The sequence below is a fragment of the Theobroma cacao genome, chromosome 5 (assembly GCF_053813885.1).
Source record: "Theobroma cacao isolate CCN51 chromosome 5, ASM5381388v1, whole genome shotgun sequence".
In the NCBI taxonomy this organism is placed as follows: Eukaryota; Viridiplantae; Streptophyta; class Magnoliopsida; order Malvales; family Malvaceae; genus Theobroma; species Theobroma cacao.
The window spans coordinates 36,470,164-36,491,308 of record NC_142643.1 but is presented as its reverse complement, the minus strand read 5'-3'; the positions used below and the strand labels follow the sequence as shown (position 1 = coordinate 36,491,308).

Here is a 21,145-nt window from a genome sequence, read left to right as displayed (position 1 = left end):
TTGAAGTTTGAATATTCTAGACGTGAATGATATAGCATGATATATAGAGGCAAGACTAGGTTTTTTCTCGTTTTCGGGTCCATTAAAAAGAATGTATCATGTGGTACCCCATTCTGATTTAACTATGGGTTCGTTGACGTAAAACATCACGTGATGCCTCCGGCGAAGGAATTCCTCTCAAACATGAATTTCCTGTTCGCTCACCGTACATAACAGGAAAGAAAAATAAGTCACTGTTACTTAATTGCCCTGAGATCTAGCTCCTAAATTCTTCTGACTACTGTTACAGTGGAAAATCATAGATTTCACGGCTTCTACAATTCTGCTCCTCATCTCCATTCACAAGAGAACTTGAAGAATGCTTACATAAATACCGTATGTTTTTTTATCCCTCGTTGTAGTCCCTGTTTGACTCTATCTGGTTTCCAGCTTTTGGCTCATTTTGACTTTCATAACAAGCAAAGTGCAGAAGTCATCTGCTTCCAAGAACTCCATCAGTACCGTGCTCAACCATCTCACACCGAGGGGCATGACTTCAACACAACTCAGTTCAAATACAAATTTCCTTGAATGCCTAAATCAACAGACTCCATTCTAGTGATCATCTTCATTTGTTCCAGGGCAGTCGGACAAAAGTGCTTCCATCGATTCATACTGAAACAAATAAGGTATTGAGCATAAAATAATCAGGAATTCAGGACTTTGGAATTTGGATTTAACTTACATTTCTTGTGTCAAACATAAGTAATCAAGTGCTAAGCTTTACAGTGGAAAAAATGTCAACATTTTCCACTTACCTGAAATCCACAGAAGGGACAGTACTGATATTCATCTCTCAGTTTCATCAATATATCTTGCAAATCCTGCACCCAACATAGTGTGACCATTATTCATACAAAATTAACTCTCCCAGTTAAACAACAAAAAGAAGAATGCAAAATTTCAAACTAAAAATACCTTGAGCTCTTAGCTACATTCATAAACATAAGAATCATAAGAGGCAATCAGGCAAGTAAGGTAACGCTGCAGGTGTGCTAGCATAACTTGAATCAAGTGCGCAGTCAATTGAGATTTATAATGAGAGTTAAAGTCATAAGATTAACTAGGTTTGTTGGTCTTCATAGACATCACCTTATGTCAGAATTTACCCACCCCATGGACATACTTCAATACAACCAAGCAACAGTTAAGAAGAGAAACAGTGACTTTTTCATAGTCGCTTACCATCTCCGATGGGAATACAGGTAAAGTATTGGTAGCAACTAGCCATCCTTACAGGTGAGGACAACAGAGCAACAAGAGTAGTAGCAATTAGTGTAAGCTACTGGTGACTCTGAACCACATTCCAACAGAAGTCACCTTCTTCCTTGGACCAAGTATTTGGGCTAAGTAAAACGTGTAATATCATTCCCTAACAAGAGCTTTAATGTGGGTTATCCATGCAATCATCTTTCTCTCTCTCTTCGGATATTTTTCCTTAACAATATTTTATTCTAACATCATAAGCACAGGCATCATCAGCTCAGCTACCTTTTGGACCTAAAGCACTGCTGCTAATATGTTGAAACTTATATTCATGATTGCCTTGAATACTTTTATGAGTTATAAGAATTGTATTCTAAACCAACATGGGATAAGGTCTCAGATTCCCACAGCTCAAATGCTTAATGTCCTTAGAAAAGCCACACACGTATTACCACAATTGAATGCAATAGGACCAAGATCACAATGGGTGCCATGTGAGCTCATGTTGGGCTGGTACATACTCTGACCCCAGTTATAATGCTGCAAGCCCCAATACCACTAGCCCAGCTATTTTTTATACTTAACCCATGGCCCTAAAGTTTAAAATCTTGTTACTAGTTGTGTCTTGAACCCATATATGGGTTTCACAGTCACATTCCTACCCAGTATAGGATTGTGAATCAGATTGTAGTGGTTTAGGTCTAAAAAGTAGTTTGGACACTTGCGTTAAAGGTTGAGATGATTATGAGCCATTATTAGACATATATATCAGTCATGCATGTCTGTTTGAGTTCATCAACAATGTGATTCAATTTTAACTATTAAAATACAAATGCATACCATAGCTATAACTTACCAACTTAGTTTGTATGTCAACTACTAAAATAATTACAGTCACAAAATCAGCAACAAGATGTGGAATCGGAATTTATCCTGAATCAGAGCATAATTAAACTTTGTTATTCAGACTCTTCACTTTGCTTGAAGTATTCATGTTGATGCAACATGAAATTTGTATGGTTAGGGCAACTGGAAATCACAAAAACTAGATAAACTCAACACTAGGAATGAACCGACCCCATTACCAGTATACAACTGCATGAAAGACAGGCAACGATAATACTTTAAAAGTACTTCTAAAATAAGTTTGTATGGCTATATACTGTATATGCATGTGTGGAAACTTATATCTACTATATATGTATGTTGGTATACACACCTCTTCTGTTACCTCTTCCTCCTCCTCTTCATCCTGTTCCCCCTCCTCTTCATCTTCATTCTTCTTTGGCACAACAACTTCCTTATTCTCTAATTGGTCAAGGGCTGCCTTCGCCTTCTTGTAATTTACCACAACTCTCCGACTCCGCCATTGTGATTTTTGCCAAGAACCAAACTCTGCCATCAAAGCCTCCTCTTTCTTCTTTTTTCTCTCGAACTCAATCTCCTCTCTCTTTCTCTTCTCCTTTAGTGGATCTTCTCGTCCAATCCCAGCTCTTGAGCGCCGAATGTTAAGCCCCACTGGCTCAGCTCGGCCTGAGCCCTCCTTTCCAAGTGCGGATCCTGGGGTGTAACCCATTTGCTTTAACAACTTGAAGCCAATGTTGGATTGTGGAATTGGAGCATCTATTTTTGCCAAGGTTTTCTCATCCTCTTCTAGTTGCTTTCTTTCTCTTTCAAGTTTACGCTGTTCTTGCCAGTTCAACTTTTTGGACTTTTTCTTCAATAGTTGAGAACTTAAAGATTTGGTGTTGGAATCCTGCAAGAATTACGATAATTGTAATAAACATATAAGTTCCCATAAACTTTAGCAACAAGGGGAAAAGCCTTTCAAGTTTCATTTATTAAAATGGACAATTTATAAGATTTAGTTAGTTAATTTATAAGCTTGAAGAACTCCTTTTCACACAACTGATAAAAATGGAAGAAAAGAAAAAGAAAGAGAATTCTGAAGAGGGGAAACATTGGTACAAAATTCTATTCCATTGAAATAACTGGCATTCTGTATTTGTTCATAAGAACATTCATTTTACCCCCAAACTAGAGGTTTTTAATTTTCATGCCACAGAATTAATTTGTTAGTGTTATATAAGCAAAGACCCTCCAATAAAATGTAGTAAAACTTAAAACCCTTCTCCTAAAAACTAGTAAAACCCTAACCTATCAAACCCCTAATTAAGCAACAATTTCCCCATACAACCCAAAAAGAGTTTAGGGTTTGTTCCAGTTCTCCCTTGTATCTGATTTAAAAGTCCATTTTTTTCTTATAATTATGCCAAACCAGTATAACTTCGCTGCAAAGACTCTATGTGCAAATTCTAAAAGAGTAACAAATTAGGTATAAAAAATTAAAAAAGGAAAAACCAACCTTTTTGGACGAGAGTTTAGAAGGGTTAGAGGGCTGAGGAGGAAGAAACTGAGACAGGTCCCCCATGTAATCATCTTCTTCTTCTTCCTTTCCATTTCCATTTCTTGATTGGTTTCTGCTTGATTCTTCTGCCATTCCTTAGTATTCTCCTTTCAGAAGCAGAGAGAGATTTGAAGAAGTGACGACAACACCTGGTAGGCTTCCAGGCCCAAAAAGTATGGGCTTCGGGCCGGGTGAAATTTGGTTATATTTTATATTCGGATCCCAACGAACTTTGCGCACGTGGCACTCTTATTCTCAAACGACCTCAACGGCTTTTGCTGACGTGGATTCTCTACATATACCCCGCCAGCTTTCTTCCCTCTCTATGTAAAATTCAGTTTTTCAGCGCTTTTCTTGAGCTCTGCTTCAATCAATGTCAAGTCAACACACTTCTTAGTGCAAGTTCTCTCTCTCTCTGTCGATAATTTCATCTTTAGATCTCTACATTTCGTTTTACAGTTTTTCTCTGAAGTTTGTACGATTGATGATTCTTTGGAAGTGGAAGAAACTTGGTTTACTTTCCCAAGAAATCCAAAAACTCACAAGCTTAATTAGTCTTGGTTGAGAAACATCAAAGCTTTCTTTCTTTCTTTTGTTTTCTCTCCTTTTCCCAGAAAACCTTGTCGCAATCTGATTGTTCTGTGTGACCAGTGGCCTAACGTCTTTTTCTCTTCGTTTCCAGGGAAAAGCTAGGATTCTCGACGAAAATGGACACCGAGCTTCTGTGTTTCTATTTCACTGTAATTGTTTTCTCCGCGGCTTTGTTTGTAGAGTCTGAGGCTACTACGGATCAACTTGATGGTAATTGTGTTCCATTATATATTTTGTTTCTCTCAACTTTCTTGATGGTTTGTTTGTTACATATTATATTGTCTGTTTGATTCGTAAGAAAATATAGGAAAACTTAAAGAACGTTTACATGACAATATTTGTTTACTCGGTGTCAAGTTTTTTAGTTACTTTCTTACTTGGGAGAAGAAAGATTAAAATAGGATCAAGATTCGTTATTGCTTTGTAAAATTCTCTTTTAACCTGAGGCCTAATCTCTGGCGGGAAAATGTGGCGAAGAGAGAAAGGATATTGGGTAGGAAAATAGCAGATCATTTTCTGATATGTTCGTTTGGGTAATTATCTGATGACGACGAGATCATGGTAAATCCATGAAAAAACAAAAAGATTAGTTATGGTGAATTATGTTGGCATTATTCTGGTACCTAGCTGCTACACTAGATCATCGTCTCAATAATGTTCCCAGCTTAATAAATCCAAAGATTTGGATTTTACTGTCCACAATATATTTGAGAAAGAATTTGTTCATAATCAAATTAACCTTTTTTTGCTAAGGATGTGATCAAATTAATTTGATTTTCTGGACCATTAATATTGTTGTTCATAACCTTATGCCATTTCAGGTCAATTAATATGCTTAGCTTTAGTTATCGTATTATTGATAATAATCTTATGCCAGTAATATTGCTAACCTGTATAATTGAGTTGTATGTGCCTTTTGCCTTTTCCCTTTTGCAGTCGTTGCTCTAAATGGTCTGTACAAGGCGCTGAACTCCCCGCCCCAGCTAAGAGGGTGGAAATTGTATGGCGGGGATCCATGTGGTGAATTGTGGACAGGAGTGGCATGTTCTGGGTCTGCCGTGATACACCTGTAATGTGCAAATCCTATAGCTTAAATTAACCATGCACTCTACTTGGGTAATCAATAAACTGTTATCTACCCTTCGGCAGGAACGTTCCACTACTAAATCTTAGTGGGTATCTAAGCCAACTTGATAATCTCCATAACCTGAAGTATCTGTGAGTAACTTTGCTTTGTATATTGATTTTTGTAGTTTAGAAAACGTATGGAAAGCTCTACACTGTATTAAATTTTTTGAGCTGGTTTTACTCCGTTAGGGATCTAAGCTCCAATAACATTCAAGGTGAAATTCCATATGGCTTACCCCTTAATGTCACTCATATGTAAGACGTCTGAACCTTTAAGTTCTGGTTCATTATTCAACCAAATTTTATCTCACTTTAGACTTCAATTGTCCCCCAAAATTTTGATTCTTTTGTCCTTCCTCCGTTTCATTGTTTCCCTTTATCATTTAATGAATGCAGAAATATGGCCTGTAACAGCTTGAGCAAAAAAATACCCCACTCGTTATCTTTCTTGAAAAATCTCAGGCATCTGTAAGTTGCTTTTTATCCTGCCTACCTAGTTTGCTGGCTTTACTTTTGATTATTCGTCTTTGATGCATTCATAATTATTACTTTTCTTATTTTCAGGAATCTAAGCCACAATTTGTTGTCTGGACCTATTGGGGATGTATTTACTAGCTTACAGAGTCTGAAGACAATGTATGCTTTTCCACCCATTGTTTTCTGTTTTGCATTGAAAGTGGAAGGGAAGGGTCTATCTAATAAATTTTGGCTTTTGGGAAGAGGCAAACAACACAGAGTTCAGAATCTTTTTCTAGTTATATGGATTAGTGTTCATGTTAGGTTTGTTGGCAAAAATTAATTAGAATTCCTTATTAATGTTTTCCTTAAAAAAAAATTTGTTTAGATTGTTGGAAACTTCACATTTGTGAAGCTAGTTTCCTTACACATTTCTCAACTGAAACATTGTCCAAGATGAAGTGAACCACACTGTTGTATCAATGTAAAGAACTGTGATCTTGAATTGTATATGCTGCACCTGTCTAACGTCTTGAGTTGTATATGGCATAAAACTCAAGTGATGACTAGTCTTTTAAAATTTTAACCTGTTATGATAGGGATCTATCGGACAATAATTTCACTGGAGATCTACCAAAATCTTTTGGATCACTGACTAATCTTACTGAACTGTGAGTTACATGCAGCTTAATCTAAAATTTTCTTGTTGCATGCCCCAGCATTTTCAGCCGCATGCATGATTTAATGTCTAGATATGCCTTCTGGTTCCCATACAGGTTCTTGCAAAATAACAACTTCACTGGATCAGTGGTATATTTGTCTGAGCTTCCTCTAACTTACCTGTAGGTTTATGACTTACCAGTAGGTTTGTGAGGACTGGTTTCAGCTTTTGCAGCTAATTTTGCATTTCAGTTTTACCTTTTACTCATGCATATCTTTCTCAGGAACCTTGAAGATAATCATTTTAGTGGCATTATTCCGATGCAGTTTCAATCAATTCCAAATTTATGGTATGTGATTAAATCTAGTGCTGTTAGTTTGCATAAACTAACAAATCACACTATGACTATTTTCCTATTTTACTTCTTACAGGATTTGGGGTAATAGATTCGATGTAGCGGCCATCTATCCGCCCTGGAATTTCCCTTTGAATAGTGTTCCGCGTGAGAAAAATATTAGTAGTCCACCAACAACTGAGCAGAGTGCTGTGGTGGACTACCTCTCCCCTGAAGTAAGTGAAGAGAAGAAGAAAAGTCTAAGCCCTGTAGGAATAGCATGTGTGGTTGTTGGTGTGGCTCTGATGGCTCTCTGTGCAGCATTATTCTTTGCATTCCATGTTAACCGATCTCATGCCAAAAGGCTCAAAAGCTTGGACAGCAGCAATAGCACGCTGCATTCTCTTCCGATCAGTACAACTATAGGTGAGGGCTCCACTTGTTGAAATTCTTGCGTATATGTGAATATCAAGTGCACTTTTCTCGCTGATTAGTCATAGGTAAAACTTATCTCTTTCTTCCCATGCTTATAGACTGCTCTACTACTGCACAAGCAGCTAGCCCACCATTCTTCAGTATCAGCAGCCCATCCCCTCTCATCCCAAGGCATACTCCCCCTGTTCATCCTACCAGTAGTGAGAAAACATCTAGAAGAAAAAGTTTCTCACGAAAACGCAAATTTGCAACGACTGCAAAAGTGTTTACCGTGGCAGAGCTTCAATTAGCTACGAACAGCTTTAGTGAAGAGAAGCTTCTTGGAGAGGGATCTCTTGGTTCTGTTTACAAAGCTGAGTTTCCAGACGGGCAAGTAAGTGTATAGTTTCCTATAGGTTTTTCTTCAAATATTCAAGTGACAATGAAATTCTATACAAGCTTTTTTTTTTTAATATTTAGGGAGGGGGATTCGAAACCTACTACTATTTTTTAAAAAGAAATCATGTACTAACTAATGAGTCAAATACTTAAATGAAATTCTTTTACTTATGTTTTTTACAGGTTTTTGCTGTAAAGAACATCAACATGGTATCTTTGTCTTACCATGAAGAAGAGCATTTTATGGCAGTCATTCAGATGGCATCACAACTAAGGCACCCAAACATTGTAAGACTTATTGGCTACTCTGTAGAACATGAACAGCATCTTCTAGTGTATGAATATGTGAGAAATTTATCTCTTGACGATGCTTTGCACAATGAAGTCTTCAAGCCATTGTCCTGGGGTTTACGTGTTTGTATTGCTCTCGGTATTGCTCGGGCTTTGGAGTAAGTATTTCATACGGTTTCTGTAACAGGCACATTTTTTCTTCAAATTTCTTTGGCTGCAATAATTCTATGTCTGGTACACCTATTTCCCCTGAGTACCCTATGAGGTGAATTAATATCATTTAGTGCATCTAAAAGTATTATCTACACAATAAAAATGAGCAATAGGAGAATAATTACACACTTTACAATCAAGAAAAGAGGGATATAGACTGACTTATTTAAGGCTGCTTTGTCTATGAAGCTGAGGGAGTAAAATCCTACTATAACTTTGCCCTCCTCCTTTTTGATGGTTTCTATTTTAATTAATGATGGTTTCAGCTATTTGCACTCTACATTCTCACCTCCTGTCACTCATTGCAACATAAAGGCTGCCAACATCTTGCTTGATGAAGAACTAATGCCTCACATATGTGACTGTGGCCTAGCAATTCTAAGACCATTTACGAGCAATGCTGTCAAAATTAAGGTGAGTATTTTTCAGGTATAATTAGATAACTTCAGTTAATACACTGAAAGAACAAGCTAGGAGGGTAAATGGTACTAATAGTGACTTCCATCCGTGTGAATGGTAGTATCTCTGCATGTAGTTGGCAGAAAATTTTGCTCTCTATTCCGTCCTCTGAGCGTTGAGCAAAAATTGTCTTTATGCAACTGGGGAGTTGTTAGCATTTCAAATAGAGTTATATGTATGTATGTAATTTAATTTTTCTCAAGTCCCTTAGGAAAAGCTTCTCACAATTTTCTACAAGCCGCACAAACTTACATTGGCTACAAATGTCATTTAACATTGATGTGAACAGGCTTCTGAAATTGCAATCTGGGACAGTGGCTACATTGCACCTGAGCACGGGGAACCAGGGAGTGATAACACAAAGAGTGATGTGTACGCCTTTGGAGTGTTGCTGCTGGAGTTATTAACAGGCAGAAGACCCTTTGATAGGTGCTATAACCTATGCCCTTCTTTTACTTTTGCAGACAACTCTTTGACATTTCTTTTATGAATAATTTTTCCCTTTCAACACAGTTCTAGACCTCGAGAAGAGCAATCTTTGGTGCACTGGGCTTTGTTCCGTCTTCATGATAGTGAAAGTCTGGAACAGATGGTTGATCCTAGCATTAAAAGAACATTTCCTGCCAGGTCTCTCTCCCGTTTTGCAGACATTGTCTCCTTATGCATTCAGGTATTGACACGTGGAAGATTTCTATTGAAGTTTAACAGTGAGCAAACTGAGAACATAATGAAGCAGGTGACCTTAACATTCATGTGCTTATGCAGTACGAACAAGAAATGGATGGGTGATCTGTTAATTGAAGTTGCATCTTTCTTGTCTAAAATGATGAAAAATAATCTGTTAAACTTTTGCGGCCTGAATTTGAAAATGCAGCCTGAGAAAGAATTCCGACCACCGATGTCCGAAATCGTGGAATCTCTGACACGTCTCTTACAAACGATGGGCCTGACGAAAAGCAGTGCAACCGATGGTGCTGAAGTTGACCCTTTGGAGAGATCTTTCTGTTCTACTCAAACTTGCTTCAAGGGCTCCCCACCCGCTCCCCATATGTCCCCGAATCTTACATCGGGTTCACTTAGCCATGGGTTCTTATTCCCGATGTAAGAAATACTCCAAAATCAGCTCATTGTTCGTTCTTTGCCACAGCATTACAGTTTCCTAGTACTAGCTAGATTCTCAGGATGCATTTGTGTACGTTGATTCTTTTAATGTGGTGAAACCCAGATTTAGTTTCATATATGTGCCCTTTCACTAGTGTTCAAATTTGATTCCTGCCGGTAATGCATGCAATGCGTAGGAAATTAATAGTTGCCTTATGGCTTAAATCCTAAAATTATTGTAGCTATTGTGACATTTTCTTTTTTCCTTTTTTTTTTTTTTTTGTGCTCACCCATCCCTGGTTTTGAAGAAGCTACCTGTAAGTCTTCCTGTTTTCCTCTTCTCCTCTCTCTCTCTAACCACCATCGCTACATGTCATCAGCATCATCTGCCACAGTTTTGTTTATGGGGAAAAGGGAAGGAGGTGGAAACGAAATTGTCATTCGAATGGCAGGAAAACCAGACAAGAGAATAAAGAGATGAACAAGTCATAATAATTAACTTTGGTTAGCCCATGGCATGGGGAAAGTTGGAAGAGCAACCCCAGTACCCAATCATTCACCATTTTTGAGGAAACTAGCAGACAATTTTCGCACACCATTATTCTTTCTTTCATGATATGAGGTTTTCTTAAATTTCAAAATCTCATGAAAATTGCCTTGGCCAAATTGTTCAAAGAGTCTGAACTACAAAACTAAATGACATTTCTGTCAGGACTGCTACCAGTTCACAAAAATGGAGTTTAAGTATAACTGATGAAGCCATGTAACATTTTTTACCAATAAAGAAATAAAGGATCCTCCTTCTGTTCCTCCTACCCAGATCCAATGTACCATACCAAATGAGTATACAACAATAACATGAAAAGAGAAGCAGGCTTAAACAGACAACTGTGCCTCTGCCAACATTCACTCCCTAACATCTCATTTGCTAGTTTCATTCCTACCTAAGCTAACATCTTCAGAGTTTATGCACTAATACCACTACTCAACAAGGCATTGATCTCTCCAATTATATTAACTGGTCTTCCATCAAATACGGATGAGAGGGTACTTTCACATAGCTTCTTCAGCTCCCTGGTTTTTGCAAGAGCAGCTTCCTGCAGTTATATCATCATTTTTGAATTAGGGAAAGCAAGGAGAGGAGAAAAAAAGAGAGGAAATTCTGCTTCCTAGACAGTGAGCTTTTGGTTTTCCGTCCATACATGACTCAAGTCTTTTGAAAATCATTTCATTTTCAGATATGAACAAAACCACAATTAGATGTAATGACAACCAGCTAGAGGAATCTAGGGGCAGTTTAATTATCAGGGACAGAAGCATTATAAAAAGATACAATAGGATTCTTTGTTCTTTTCTTCTTGGCTAGAAATACTATAGGATTGAGGTTCCAAATTTTATTCATACTACAAATTTTGATTTCATAACTGGAATAACTAAAAACTTTAAGTAGCTGAGTAGAAGAGTTGTACCAGAAAACCAACTAATTCAACTTGACCATATGAGAGCAAAAGAAGCATAACATTCTTCTCAGTGCAACAGAGTGAAAATATCGAAAGAAAACTCACTTGCTTTGGCCATGAAGAAGATAGAGAATTCTGGAGCTCCATACGTTTGGCAGCCACATCCTTCAACCCCTCTTTTAACTTCACTTCATGATGTTTCTTCTCCTCCAATGTACTAACTATTCTGTCTAGGAATCTGAAACGTAAACCAACAAAGTCAGTGCTAAATATAATTAAAACCTCACTCAGGACACTAATACTAAAAACAAAAAAAAAATTCACTCAGATGAAAATTATGCTCAGTATGCTAAAATATGCAGTGATACAAAAAGGTTGGCAGGGATCTAGTAAAAGCAAAGACCTGAAAATGAAAATGACAGCACTAACCAATTCTTCATCCTTACAGAATTAAAAGGAACACTAACCCAATTCTACTTCCTCATAGAATTAAAAGGAATTAGAAATTTTAAAATAGAAACTAATGGACAGAAATTATAGCTAATACATCTGAGAGAAATAGGCAAACCATGATCCAATCTCCAATACTATCATTTGCTAATTATTTTTTACTAAATATTTTTCTTGCAATGCTAGAACAAAACATTGTTAACATTTTACAAGTTGATCTAACCATTGAGTGGAAACTTGGGTTAATTAGTAACTGAACTAGCAATTTACTACAACATTATGCAATTTTCCAATGGTGAAAATTGAAGATTATCAATTTAAAACTTCTTCAGAACAGAAAGCAATATCAAAAGCTACATTACCAAAATGCACAGGTTTCATAGGGATGAATTGTTATTTTTCCTATACTGCAAGAGGTATTTCACTCAATTCATCTCATTACCTCCAGTCATACAACTTCTGATAATCAAACATAAGAAGTTTGGATAGATATTTCTTTTAAAAGAGAATTTAAGGAAATAAAATAGTGGAAAATGGAAAATGACAACAATCAACATATAAACAAAAATTAAGTTATTGAGTTGCACCGTTTAGAGTTGAGAATCATTATTAAATCTCGTGTTTTTCTATTTGTCAGCAGTGAAACTGCCAATGAAACATCAGATATCATTGTCTCGATGGCATCCGGTGTATACTGCTGCAGCACCAAGGGAGCAACTGCTTGGACTTGATTTTGCAATGACAAAGTGTCTTCATTCCTCAGCTCCACCAATCGCTGGTTCAAAAATGCTTTCATCTGATAACACAGCATTAAACAAGACATGATGCCTTGAACTTGAAATATGCTTTGATCTAATGACAGAAATAGTTACACCACAGCAACAAGTATGCCTGGGGCAGTTTCGATGCTGTTTTACTTCTCTTATTTTGTTCACACAGAAGATAAAACGGTGTTGCAAACAAAAAGTTATTATGCATCAATCCCAAATTACATAGAGTTTGCCATAATGAAACCTTTTCTCCAAATGAGATATTTGCAAAAATGAAAAGAAATATTTCAGTAATATTAGCCAACCAGATATTGCAATAAGATTAATTAGCATGTACCTCATACAAATCATCCAGAATCTTATTTCTGTACTCTGTCTCCAAAAGTTGGCTCCTCTCCTCCCGGATTCCTGGGGTATCAGGTAAGGTATCTGGAGCATATGTCTGATTTTCCAATTGTATGTTTGGTAAGCTGACATCGTGAATCACATCGACCTGCGGTGTTTCAACACTAATATCCCAGGATATATCTGACACAGAAATTTCAGGAAGTGGATTGTCTTCTGTTTTGTGTAATGGGGTTTTATCAGATTCTGCAGCTTCATTTGGTGCAGAATTCTGCAAGATCTCACTGGCATTAACAATTTCATATGGGCCCAAACCATTACCAGAATCATCTGTTGCTTCCAAAGTACCAATATCCCAATCAATCTGAGCACTGTCAACAGAGATATCCCAATCAATAGTATCAGCATTGACATCTATGTCTCCCCTCACATGGTTTATTTCATTAGATCTTAATTGAGTATTTTCTAAATCAAGGATCTCAGAAGCTGCAGAAACATTCAAAGATGGAGGATTTTCACGAATGTCTTTCAAGTTGAGCAAGACAGCAAATGAAGATTTCTGCAAATCATTATTGTCAGCAGCTACATTATATAACTTCCAACCCAGATAAAAAAATTAAGCTAAAACTTTGCAGAGTGCTAACAGCAATAATCAGAATCATTATCAGATTTCAATTATTGTCTTACATCCTTCTCTGTATGAGCATCTCTGACAAAATTAGAGTAATATTCGATTGCCCGTGAAACAGAATCACCATCAATGACTTCTAAAATCCTGCCAAATGTGCTTGGAAGTGAATTTGCAGTCTCTAAGAGTTCAAGCCTGACATTTTTTCCCTGTAATGTGCAATGATTGCCAATTTAATGTATTGATCGCAAGAAGGAATACAAATCAGACCAAGCTGGCTACCATCAATATAAATACTATCATAACCTGCAAACCAAGCTCTTGGCAAGCCTCAGCATATTTAGCAGCTGACAAAGCTGCACTTCTTTTTATATCAGCTTCCTTCCGCTCAAGTTCAGCTAATTGCTGCTGAATCTTTTGCACCTGTTTTTTCTGATATGGGCTTTACATTTTAAAAGAAAATGATCAAAAAGTGAATCAAATTGACAATAAATCAATACTTGCGTGTGTTATTCATTCAAAAGAAGTTTAAAACAAAGAAAATCCACACTTACATTTCATAATTTACATTTTGAATAATTATTTGAGCAGCCTCACCAAGGAAAAGATGATCTTTTTCAAAAGAATGCACAATTGCTTCCCAAGATCCCTGTCAAAGGATTAATACATATATAATATTTATTAAAAAATACCAGTGATTGACTACATTGGTGCGCATGCTAGTGTTTGAGTCTTGGAGTAAGTACACATGCACATGCAAGAGAGAGAGAGAGAGTGAGAGAGAGAAAGAGTTATTGTCTTACAGCAGCACCTGATAGCCGGCCAAATATGTTCCGGCTTTCTGGAGTCGACTTAAGAAGAATATCATATATTTTTTTGGCCTCTAAGTAACCAATTCCTGGAAGCAGTACACTAGTCATCAGATAAGCAGAAACAGAGTAACAATAAATAGAACAGCACTTAAAAGTCTAATTCCGAGAACTTTAATGAACATGAAAAACTCATTAAAATAAAAAATAAAAAAAATCACATACAAAGTCATAAACTGTAATTGATATTTCTAGAGATCACATCCACACACTCCATAATTATCTCAAGCTGAGACAGAAACTTTGAGATCCAACATGTGGTTCGAAAAAGTAACTTCATTAAAAAAATATTTGCGAACTTAGGTTCAATCCTACTAGCCAATAACATAACTGCACGTATACATCACAGTCACATAAGAAGCTGTCTTGCCCATTTCATGTGCTGGCTACTCTTCTGGTTTGCTAATGACCAGTGTCCTCCCCTCTTATCAACAGTTGTCATTTGTCAGTTTCAGGTCCTTTACAAAACTCCATTCTAGTGGCCAGTGGTGAAGAGTGAGATTGCCAGCATACAAGAAGAAAGTAGTGTCATGATAGGTGGCAATTTACAGTGTGTTTGGATGGAGAGAAGTAGAAGAGATTAGCGTAAAAGGGGATAATGGGTTTATATTACTTTGTACGGAAGTTTACCTTTTAAAAGAAAGTGAGGCAGTTCTTGAGGCAACCAAATCCCTGAAAATCCCACTTGATAAAGTCCCTCAAACTGAGAGGACTGAGATTAAGTAGTTCAAATGAATCATTTCAGCTTGGGCCCTTTTAAACCCCCCCCCCCCACCACCTTCTTAAAGTTTAATTTAGTAATGAATTTGAATGGAGCTAAAAAGGTAATAATAGCCTATAAACTTGCCACTTTATCCTTCCCTCAAATTCACTCCGAAACAAGGTAGGAAAGAGTTGTTTACTCAACTCTCCTCACTTTTCCACCCATTTACTCTACTCTCTTCACCTTCGAGCTTCCAACACAAGTTCAGTGTGTGCTGGCAGCAAGGACAAACTCTTACGGGATTTTAAAATCATATCCGATTGAATATTGGCAAATAGTTAAAATGTAAGACTAAATTGTTCCATGTAAAAGTACTATCCAAGGAGGTTAAACATTATATGTCTTAATTTTTCAAAATCAATCTTACTTGGTATCCAATCACACTTTTTTTTCTTTTAGAAAAAAAAAAAAAAAAAGAGCAGTAAAAGCATCAGGCCACCAACCAACAGAACCTCAGCTATTTGAGCAAAAGCTACTGTAAATTTCCGCTTATTATTTACAACCAAACAGTGGTTCCATCAATTTTCTTCTCATCAACAAAAGCAACAACTAAAATCACATAAAATGAAATTCTAATAAAAATTAATTGTAAGTACAATCTGTAACCATTTATTGAAATATGTCTACAAAATTACGTAGAATAGATCTAAAAAAAAAAAAAACTGACCTTCAGGGTCAAGGGTCTGAAAATAGGGATCAATATCCTTAGGCAAGGCCGTGAACTCCTTCGATATCTTCGATCGTATCGCCGCTAGTCTCTTTCTCCAATCCGACGGTACTCTCTTGCGATCAACCAACCATTCTTCAGTAAAACGAAAAGAGAAAAATCGTTCAAACAATTTTCCAGTATCATTTTTATCAACCTTTGTAGAAGAGAAATTGGATATTGTTCGAGATTTACTGAGATGATATTTTAGTGCTTTACCTCCAAGACGAGAAAATGTTATGTCGATTGGGAGATTACGAATGTCCTCCGGCGTTTGCATTTTTCTTTTGCGAGAAAGTGTTTTCTCGGGAGAATATGCAATCGGAAAGTTGAGATTTCGACAGAAAGTTGGCAGCTGAGTAAACGGGTTCTTTTGGGATGCCTTGGTGTTGGTAATGACGACTGTAACGGGTCGGGTTAAATGCAGCGTCCGTTTAAAGGCTCTACAATCCTCTGCTTTCTTTTTTTTTTCTTTCTGTGACGGACGTAAAATGTACTTTTAAGAAAATGTAAAACAGTTTTCAATGGAAAACAAACTTTAGAAAATAATTAAAAATATTTTTTATAAAGAAAATAATTAACATAAAAATCGTTCTTTCACTATTTTATTTTTATTTTTGAAAATTAATATATATATATATATAGACTTAAAAGCATGTAACATTTTAATAATTAGAAAAAAATTTAAACTTTTTTTATTATGAAATATACGATTTTTGTTTCCATCAAAAGTTATAGGCGAATGTCTTTTACATTAGTAATTCTTTTATTTCAATTAAACATATGGTTTTTTTTCATCATTTTTCTTTCATTTAGTATTGGTAAGAAATAAAAACTAATAGTCAAAAATTCAAAAAATAATTATAATCTATATTTAACTAAAGATTGTTATTCTCTTTACGAAATTTGAGGCTTAAATTCGAATTTCTACTCCCTTTTGGGACCTCTCCTTTGTATTAAGAAAGCTAATAATATATAAATCAAGTGACAGAGGTATTACTATTTTAAAAGAATTTAACCAATTTTAAGAATTTTTTGATATATAATTATGAACATCATGATATATCAAAAATATGAATTTTTTTATAACGTTTTTTCATGTGCAAACTATTTAATATTCACCATGATACAAGAAAATGAAATATAAAAACTTAAAACAAAGTAATTTACTGACCATATGATATTATTAAAAAAAAAAACTTTTTTTTCACCCTTTCTGCCACTTACTCCAATTGTATTTGTATGCTTTTTCAAAAAGGAAAATGGTATTTTTATGCAAAAGTAAAACTAAAATCACCAAAAAAAATTAATAAGAAAATATCATATTTAAGTAATAATAATAAAACATTACCTTGACCAAAAGAATACAATGATTCAGCGGGAAATAAGAGAAAGAATGAGGGTAAAATGGAGAATACACAATAATACTGGCATGTAGTAAGCGGATCATCGACGAGCAAATGAATTTGTCGAAAACATTTCTCAGCTAAACTCCCACAGTCTCTCACGTCGTCTTCTCCATTTTCATCAGTAAGGTAATTTTCTCCCCTTTATTTTTTTAATTAAAAATGTTTTTTCTATTGAATTATATGTCTTTTTAATCTATTCGAATATATCTTAAATCTGCTGCATATAGTTTAGGGTTTGCTTTTCTTAAATCTAATTTAATCCTTTTGTTTGCTCGATTTGATCTGCTCCCAATTCCTTTCTCTTTATTTTTTTTCTTTTTAAATTTTTAGCGCCTTGATTTATGCGTTAATGTAGTTAGCATTTGAAATTTTCTTTTTCTCATTCTCGAAATTAAGTAAAAAAATGTCTTAATTTGTTGCTCAGGCATTGTTTGTTTAGCAGCTGGGCGGTAGTTTTTATTGCTCCTGATAAATCTAAAACTAAACTGAAAAATGTTTGGTTCATTGCCCCTCTTCCCTTTATTTGAAACCTATCAAAACCTTTTCTCTAGAGAAAGAAAAAGAAACATATCCAAACCTTGTATATTGATGTGTTATGTCTAAGTTGTAAGGGCTTTGCTATATCCTTATGAAGCGACAACAGCTATGGCTCTGTATTTTTTGCATTGAATTTGCAATTTTTTCGGTATAAGTAAAAGACCCATTTTCTATTCTAATTTGTTTTAGAGGATATAGTTGTGGTACCGTAGAAGTCTCCAATTATCATGTTTGAATCTTGGGAAGCAGGATGGGGTTTATTGGATGGAGAAAACTATGAAATTTTTGTAGTCCAAGGCTGGGTTGGTCTCCAGGGTCATCTATATTTTCAGTAGAAGACATGCTAGATACAAGTATTGGGGCTGAACCTGTTTCTGAAATTCTTTTTCTTTTTTGGGTGATATGCGTTGGTTTGCAGTAAGAAGGTAGCAATGGACCCTTCAGATCTTAGGTATTATGAGGATGATGACTTGCCAATGTTGAAAACAATCAAGGGTGCCACTACTGGTTTGGTTGCCGGAACTATCTGGGGGACTATTGTTGCTACTTGGTATGATGTACCTCGTGTTGAGAGAAGTGTTGCCCTTCCAGGGCTCGTAAGGACACTGAAGATGATGGGCAATCACGGAATAACATTTGCAGCAATTGGGGGAGTATACATTGGTGTGGAGCAACTGTTGCAGAATTATAGGATGAAGAGAGACTTTGTTAATGGTGCTGTTGGTGGTTTCGTTGCTGGGGCTTCCATTCTCGGTTTCAAAGGTAAAAGACCTATTTAGATGGCTAGAGTTTTTGTGCACTTTCATACTTGCTATCTGATTTTATTATTTTTTTAAAGTAACAATTTGTGACAATCGACATAGCTTGGATATTCGTTTGTGAAATATTAATGTTTGGAAAAACAGCATGAGACACGAAGATATTTGACTTCCCCTTTTGCCTGATAAAAATTCTGATCTGTATGCATACAGATAATCAGTAATAGGATAATAGCTTTATTTTTGTGAGGAAAGCTTTACCTCTTCAAAGTTTGCAAGCTTGTGGTGTTTCTTAGGAGCTATACCACCATCCAAACAATGGTGCTGAAGTTTATCCTCATATACATCATTATTGCTTTGGATTTTTTTCTTTGTCTTCTTGATTTTTCCCTTAATAATGTTTGTTTAGTAGTTTTATGTAAAGTAGTAGGGGTTCTACATCATGTGAATTTCAAAGTCAATTACTTTTGATTTTGCTTAACTTTCTTATGTCAAGGTTTTGGAAATTATCCTTTCTGAAATGCATGATACATACATTTAGTTTCTTGCTTAGGTAAGCTGTTGCATCTGTATTGAGAACTGACTGTAAACTCTACAGTGACTTGACAATAGGATTGAGCTGAAATAAGTTGTCATGAAATCCTTGACTGGAGGGCAGGGGAAGGGAAGTGGTCTGACTTTTTTGGTTTTTTTGAGGTAGAGGGTTGTGTGAAGTTTTTTTTTTTTTTTTATTGAACAGAGGGCTTTTAATAAGTTTTTTGTGCTTTTAAGAAGAAAAAGAGGGACTATGAATGTCCTATGCAGGTTATTGCATTCTAACTTGGTTTTTGGATACATGTCAAAGTTTGTCAGTTTTGTCCACTTGTTAATTTTCAACAACGGTATTGATGTGCTTTCCATTTTCCAGGGAGGAGCATCTCAACAGCTATTGCTGCTGGGACAGCACTGGCAGTCACCTCTGCCGTGATTGATGCTGGAGGTCAGACAACAAGAATAGACACAGGGAAAGAGTATTACCCTTACACCACCAAGAAAAGACCCACTGCTGATTCATAAATCTTGCATGTGGCTGTTGAGAATCCACTTCCAACTCAACGTGAGACAATCAATCAGTCTGCTGAACCAGATGTATGTCTTTGTTTTGGAGATGTAATCATACTCACAGTTTCCTTTTTTTTCTGTTTTTCATTTAGAGTGAGAATGTTGATTTGAATAAAAAAAATGCCTCGTCATTTATCAAAATCATGGTATAGATGGCAGTTTCTGAACTTACTGAATTTGGGATATTTAATTACTGCTTTTGAGATATTTTTGCTTTTGTATGGAGACAATAATAGCGGTGAATGGTGCTCTCTCTCTCTTTCTCTGAATTTCGGAGTTTCTCTCAATTTGCAAACTGGACTAGTTGCAAGGAGATTGAATTTCTTTCAGCATAGGAATTAATGGAACATTACAGGACAGCTTTTACTTTATGGCTGTTGCATCCATTAAACCTCTGATCCCTGCCCGTCTTAACTTATGATGAGTATTAATGAAATGAAGAAGAAAGTTTGAGAGGAAAACTTATTTCAGAATTTTAGAGCAATATTTGGTATTAATGAAATCAATGGAATTTTCTTACGAAGAATGTTTACACAGTGATAGCGTTAGCTCTAACAGCAAAATGCGAAATCCAAGGAAATGAGATTTAACTCTCTTAAGCAGCAGCAGCAGCAGCAGCAGCATAGTACATATTTCTGGCAGGATGGAAAAGGGCTTGTACTAGTAATCGAGTCCCTTTCCTTTCCATGACAACTTCAAGATAGGTCAACCAAAATGAAGAACAACAGGAATTTAAGTACACAAAGTTACATGTTGTATTTCCAAGATCTAGGCAGGGTAGATGAAACCAGTTCCACTTATTTGACATGATATTTAACTCTCTTATGCTGCAGCAGCAGCATAGTACATATTTCTTGGCTGATCAAAGAGTGCAAAACGTAGCAAAGCATCCATCAAACATCAGCTTCCTTCACCGACAAACCTGTCACCTCTCTCCAATAAAAATAAATCAAACATCATAAACGGGAGAGATTTGGAGTCACAGGGAAGTGTGGAACCAGAATCCGTCTTGGGGAGGAGTCTGTTTCGACGGAGTTAGGCCTCAGGGGCTGATTTCTCGCCGCTATTTCTCCATCGCCGGATACGCGAGAAGGTCGGCGGAAGCAACAGCAGACGGATGAAAAGAATCCCATGCTTCCCCTCACTGAAATGATGCAGGTAAATGGAAAACACAGCTGCTAATAGACTTTAGAACCCATTTCTACTTTCTAGTCAATGCATTTTGCCCAATGTTGCTAATTAGTCAATGCATGTATTAGTTTCGTGTCGCTATTGCGTAACATATACACGTCTTAAAGTAAATACTGTGGATGATGACTGATGACGAGTATGTAAACTGAGACACGAAATCATGCCGTGAAATGTTTGAGTAAAATTTTGTATGTCAACTAATGAAAATTTTCATCAAAACAATAAGAACATTTAGAGAGATAAAAACCAAAGGGTACTTATCATGATTTGATATGTAAGTTAATGGTCTAAACTAAGATAAGTATCCGGTAACAAGTTTTATTGTCTAATTTCAAGGTTCTTCGACCGTAAAATCATTAATCATTATTCCCAAATAATTTTTACCTCAAATACTTCAGCTTAAGTGATTTTTTGTTGTCACATGGTGTTGGCTAGTTTCTCAATTTCTCTTTCAATCTA

General features: G+C 36.1%; 4 protein-coding genes across 5 annotated transcripts; 2 read left to right on the top strand and 2 right to left on the bottom strand.

The window, feature by feature from the left end:
- Positions 1 to 82: 82 nt before the first annotated feature.
- LOC18599079 (D111/G-patch domain-containing protein) lies at positions 83 to 3,776 on the bottom strand. Of its 2 annotated transcripts, none has more exons than XM_007028891.3 (4): positions 3,611 to 3,776; positions 2,465 to 2,962; positions 798 to 863; positions 83 to 654 (listed from the first exon to the last, which is right to left on the bottom strand). In XM_007028891.3, the coding sequence occupies exons 1-4, from the start codon at positions 3,743 to 3,745 to the stop codon at positions 595 to 597; spliced, it is 759 nt and encodes a 252-aa protein (XP_007028953.2). In that variant the 5' UTR covers positions 3,746 to 3,776; the 3' UTR covers positions 83 to 594. The 2 variants fall into 2 exon arrangements, with proteins under 2 accessions (XP_007028953.2, XP_017977244.1); XM_018121755.2 differs by having other exon boundaries at positions 2,465 to 3,001; positions 3,611 to 3,775.
- Positions 3,777 to 4,359: 583 nt separating this feature from the next.
- SRF2 (STRUBBELIG-receptor family 2) lies at positions 4,360 to 9,932 on the top strand. The gene is made up of 16 exons (XM_018121213.2): positions 4,360 to 4,453; positions 5,180 to 5,312; positions 5,393 to 5,461; positions 5,561 to 5,626; positions 5,768 to 5,839; positions 5,936 to 6,007; positions 6,427 to 6,498; positions 6,604 to 6,669; positions 6,772 to 6,837; positions 6,920 to 7,248; positions 7,356 to 7,630; positions 7,819 to 8,084; positions 8,406 to 8,553; positions 8,888 to 9,027; positions 9,112 to 9,268; positions 9,473 to 9,932. Exons 1-16 carry the CDS (start codon positions 4,360 to 4,362, stop codon positions 9,701 to 9,703), a joined length of 2,256 nt encoding a protein of 751 aa, XP_017976702.2. The 3' UTR covers positions 9,704 to 9,932.
- Positions 9,933 to 10,423: 491 nt separating this feature from the next.
- On the bottom strand, positions 10,424 to 16,171 carry LOC18599077 (CDK5RAP3 protein homolog). Its single transcript, XM_007028889.3, has 10 exons — positions 15,910 to 16,171; positions 15,652 to 15,786; positions 14,156 to 14,250; positions 13,907 to 14,001; positions 13,659 to 13,794; positions 13,412 to 13,561; positions 12,717 to 13,283; positions 12,197 to 12,405; positions 11,265 to 11,397; positions 10,424 to 10,796 (listed from the first exon to the last, which is right to left on the bottom strand). Exons 1-10 carry the CDS (start codon positions 15,968 to 15,970, stop codon positions 10,665 to 10,667), a joined length of 1,713 nt encoding a protein of 570 aa, XP_007028951.3. The 5' UTR covers positions 15,971 to 16,171; the 3' UTR covers positions 10,424 to 10,664.
- A 913-nt stretch (positions 16,172 to 17,084) lies between these two features.
- On the top strand, positions 17,085 to 19,662 carry OEP16-3 (Mitochondrial import inner membrane translocase subunit Tim17/Tim22/Tim23 family protein). The gene is made up of 3 exons (XM_007028888.3): positions 17,085 to 17,225; positions 18,055 to 18,398; positions 19,302 to 19,662. Exons 2-3 carry the CDS (start codon positions 18,068 to 18,070, stop codon positions 19,448 to 19,450), a joined length of 480 nt encoding a protein of 159 aa, XP_007028950.1. The 5' UTR covers positions 17,085 to 17,225; positions 18,055 to 18,067; the 3' UTR covers positions 19,451 to 19,662.
- Positions 19,663 to 21,145: the final 1,483 nt, after the last annotated feature.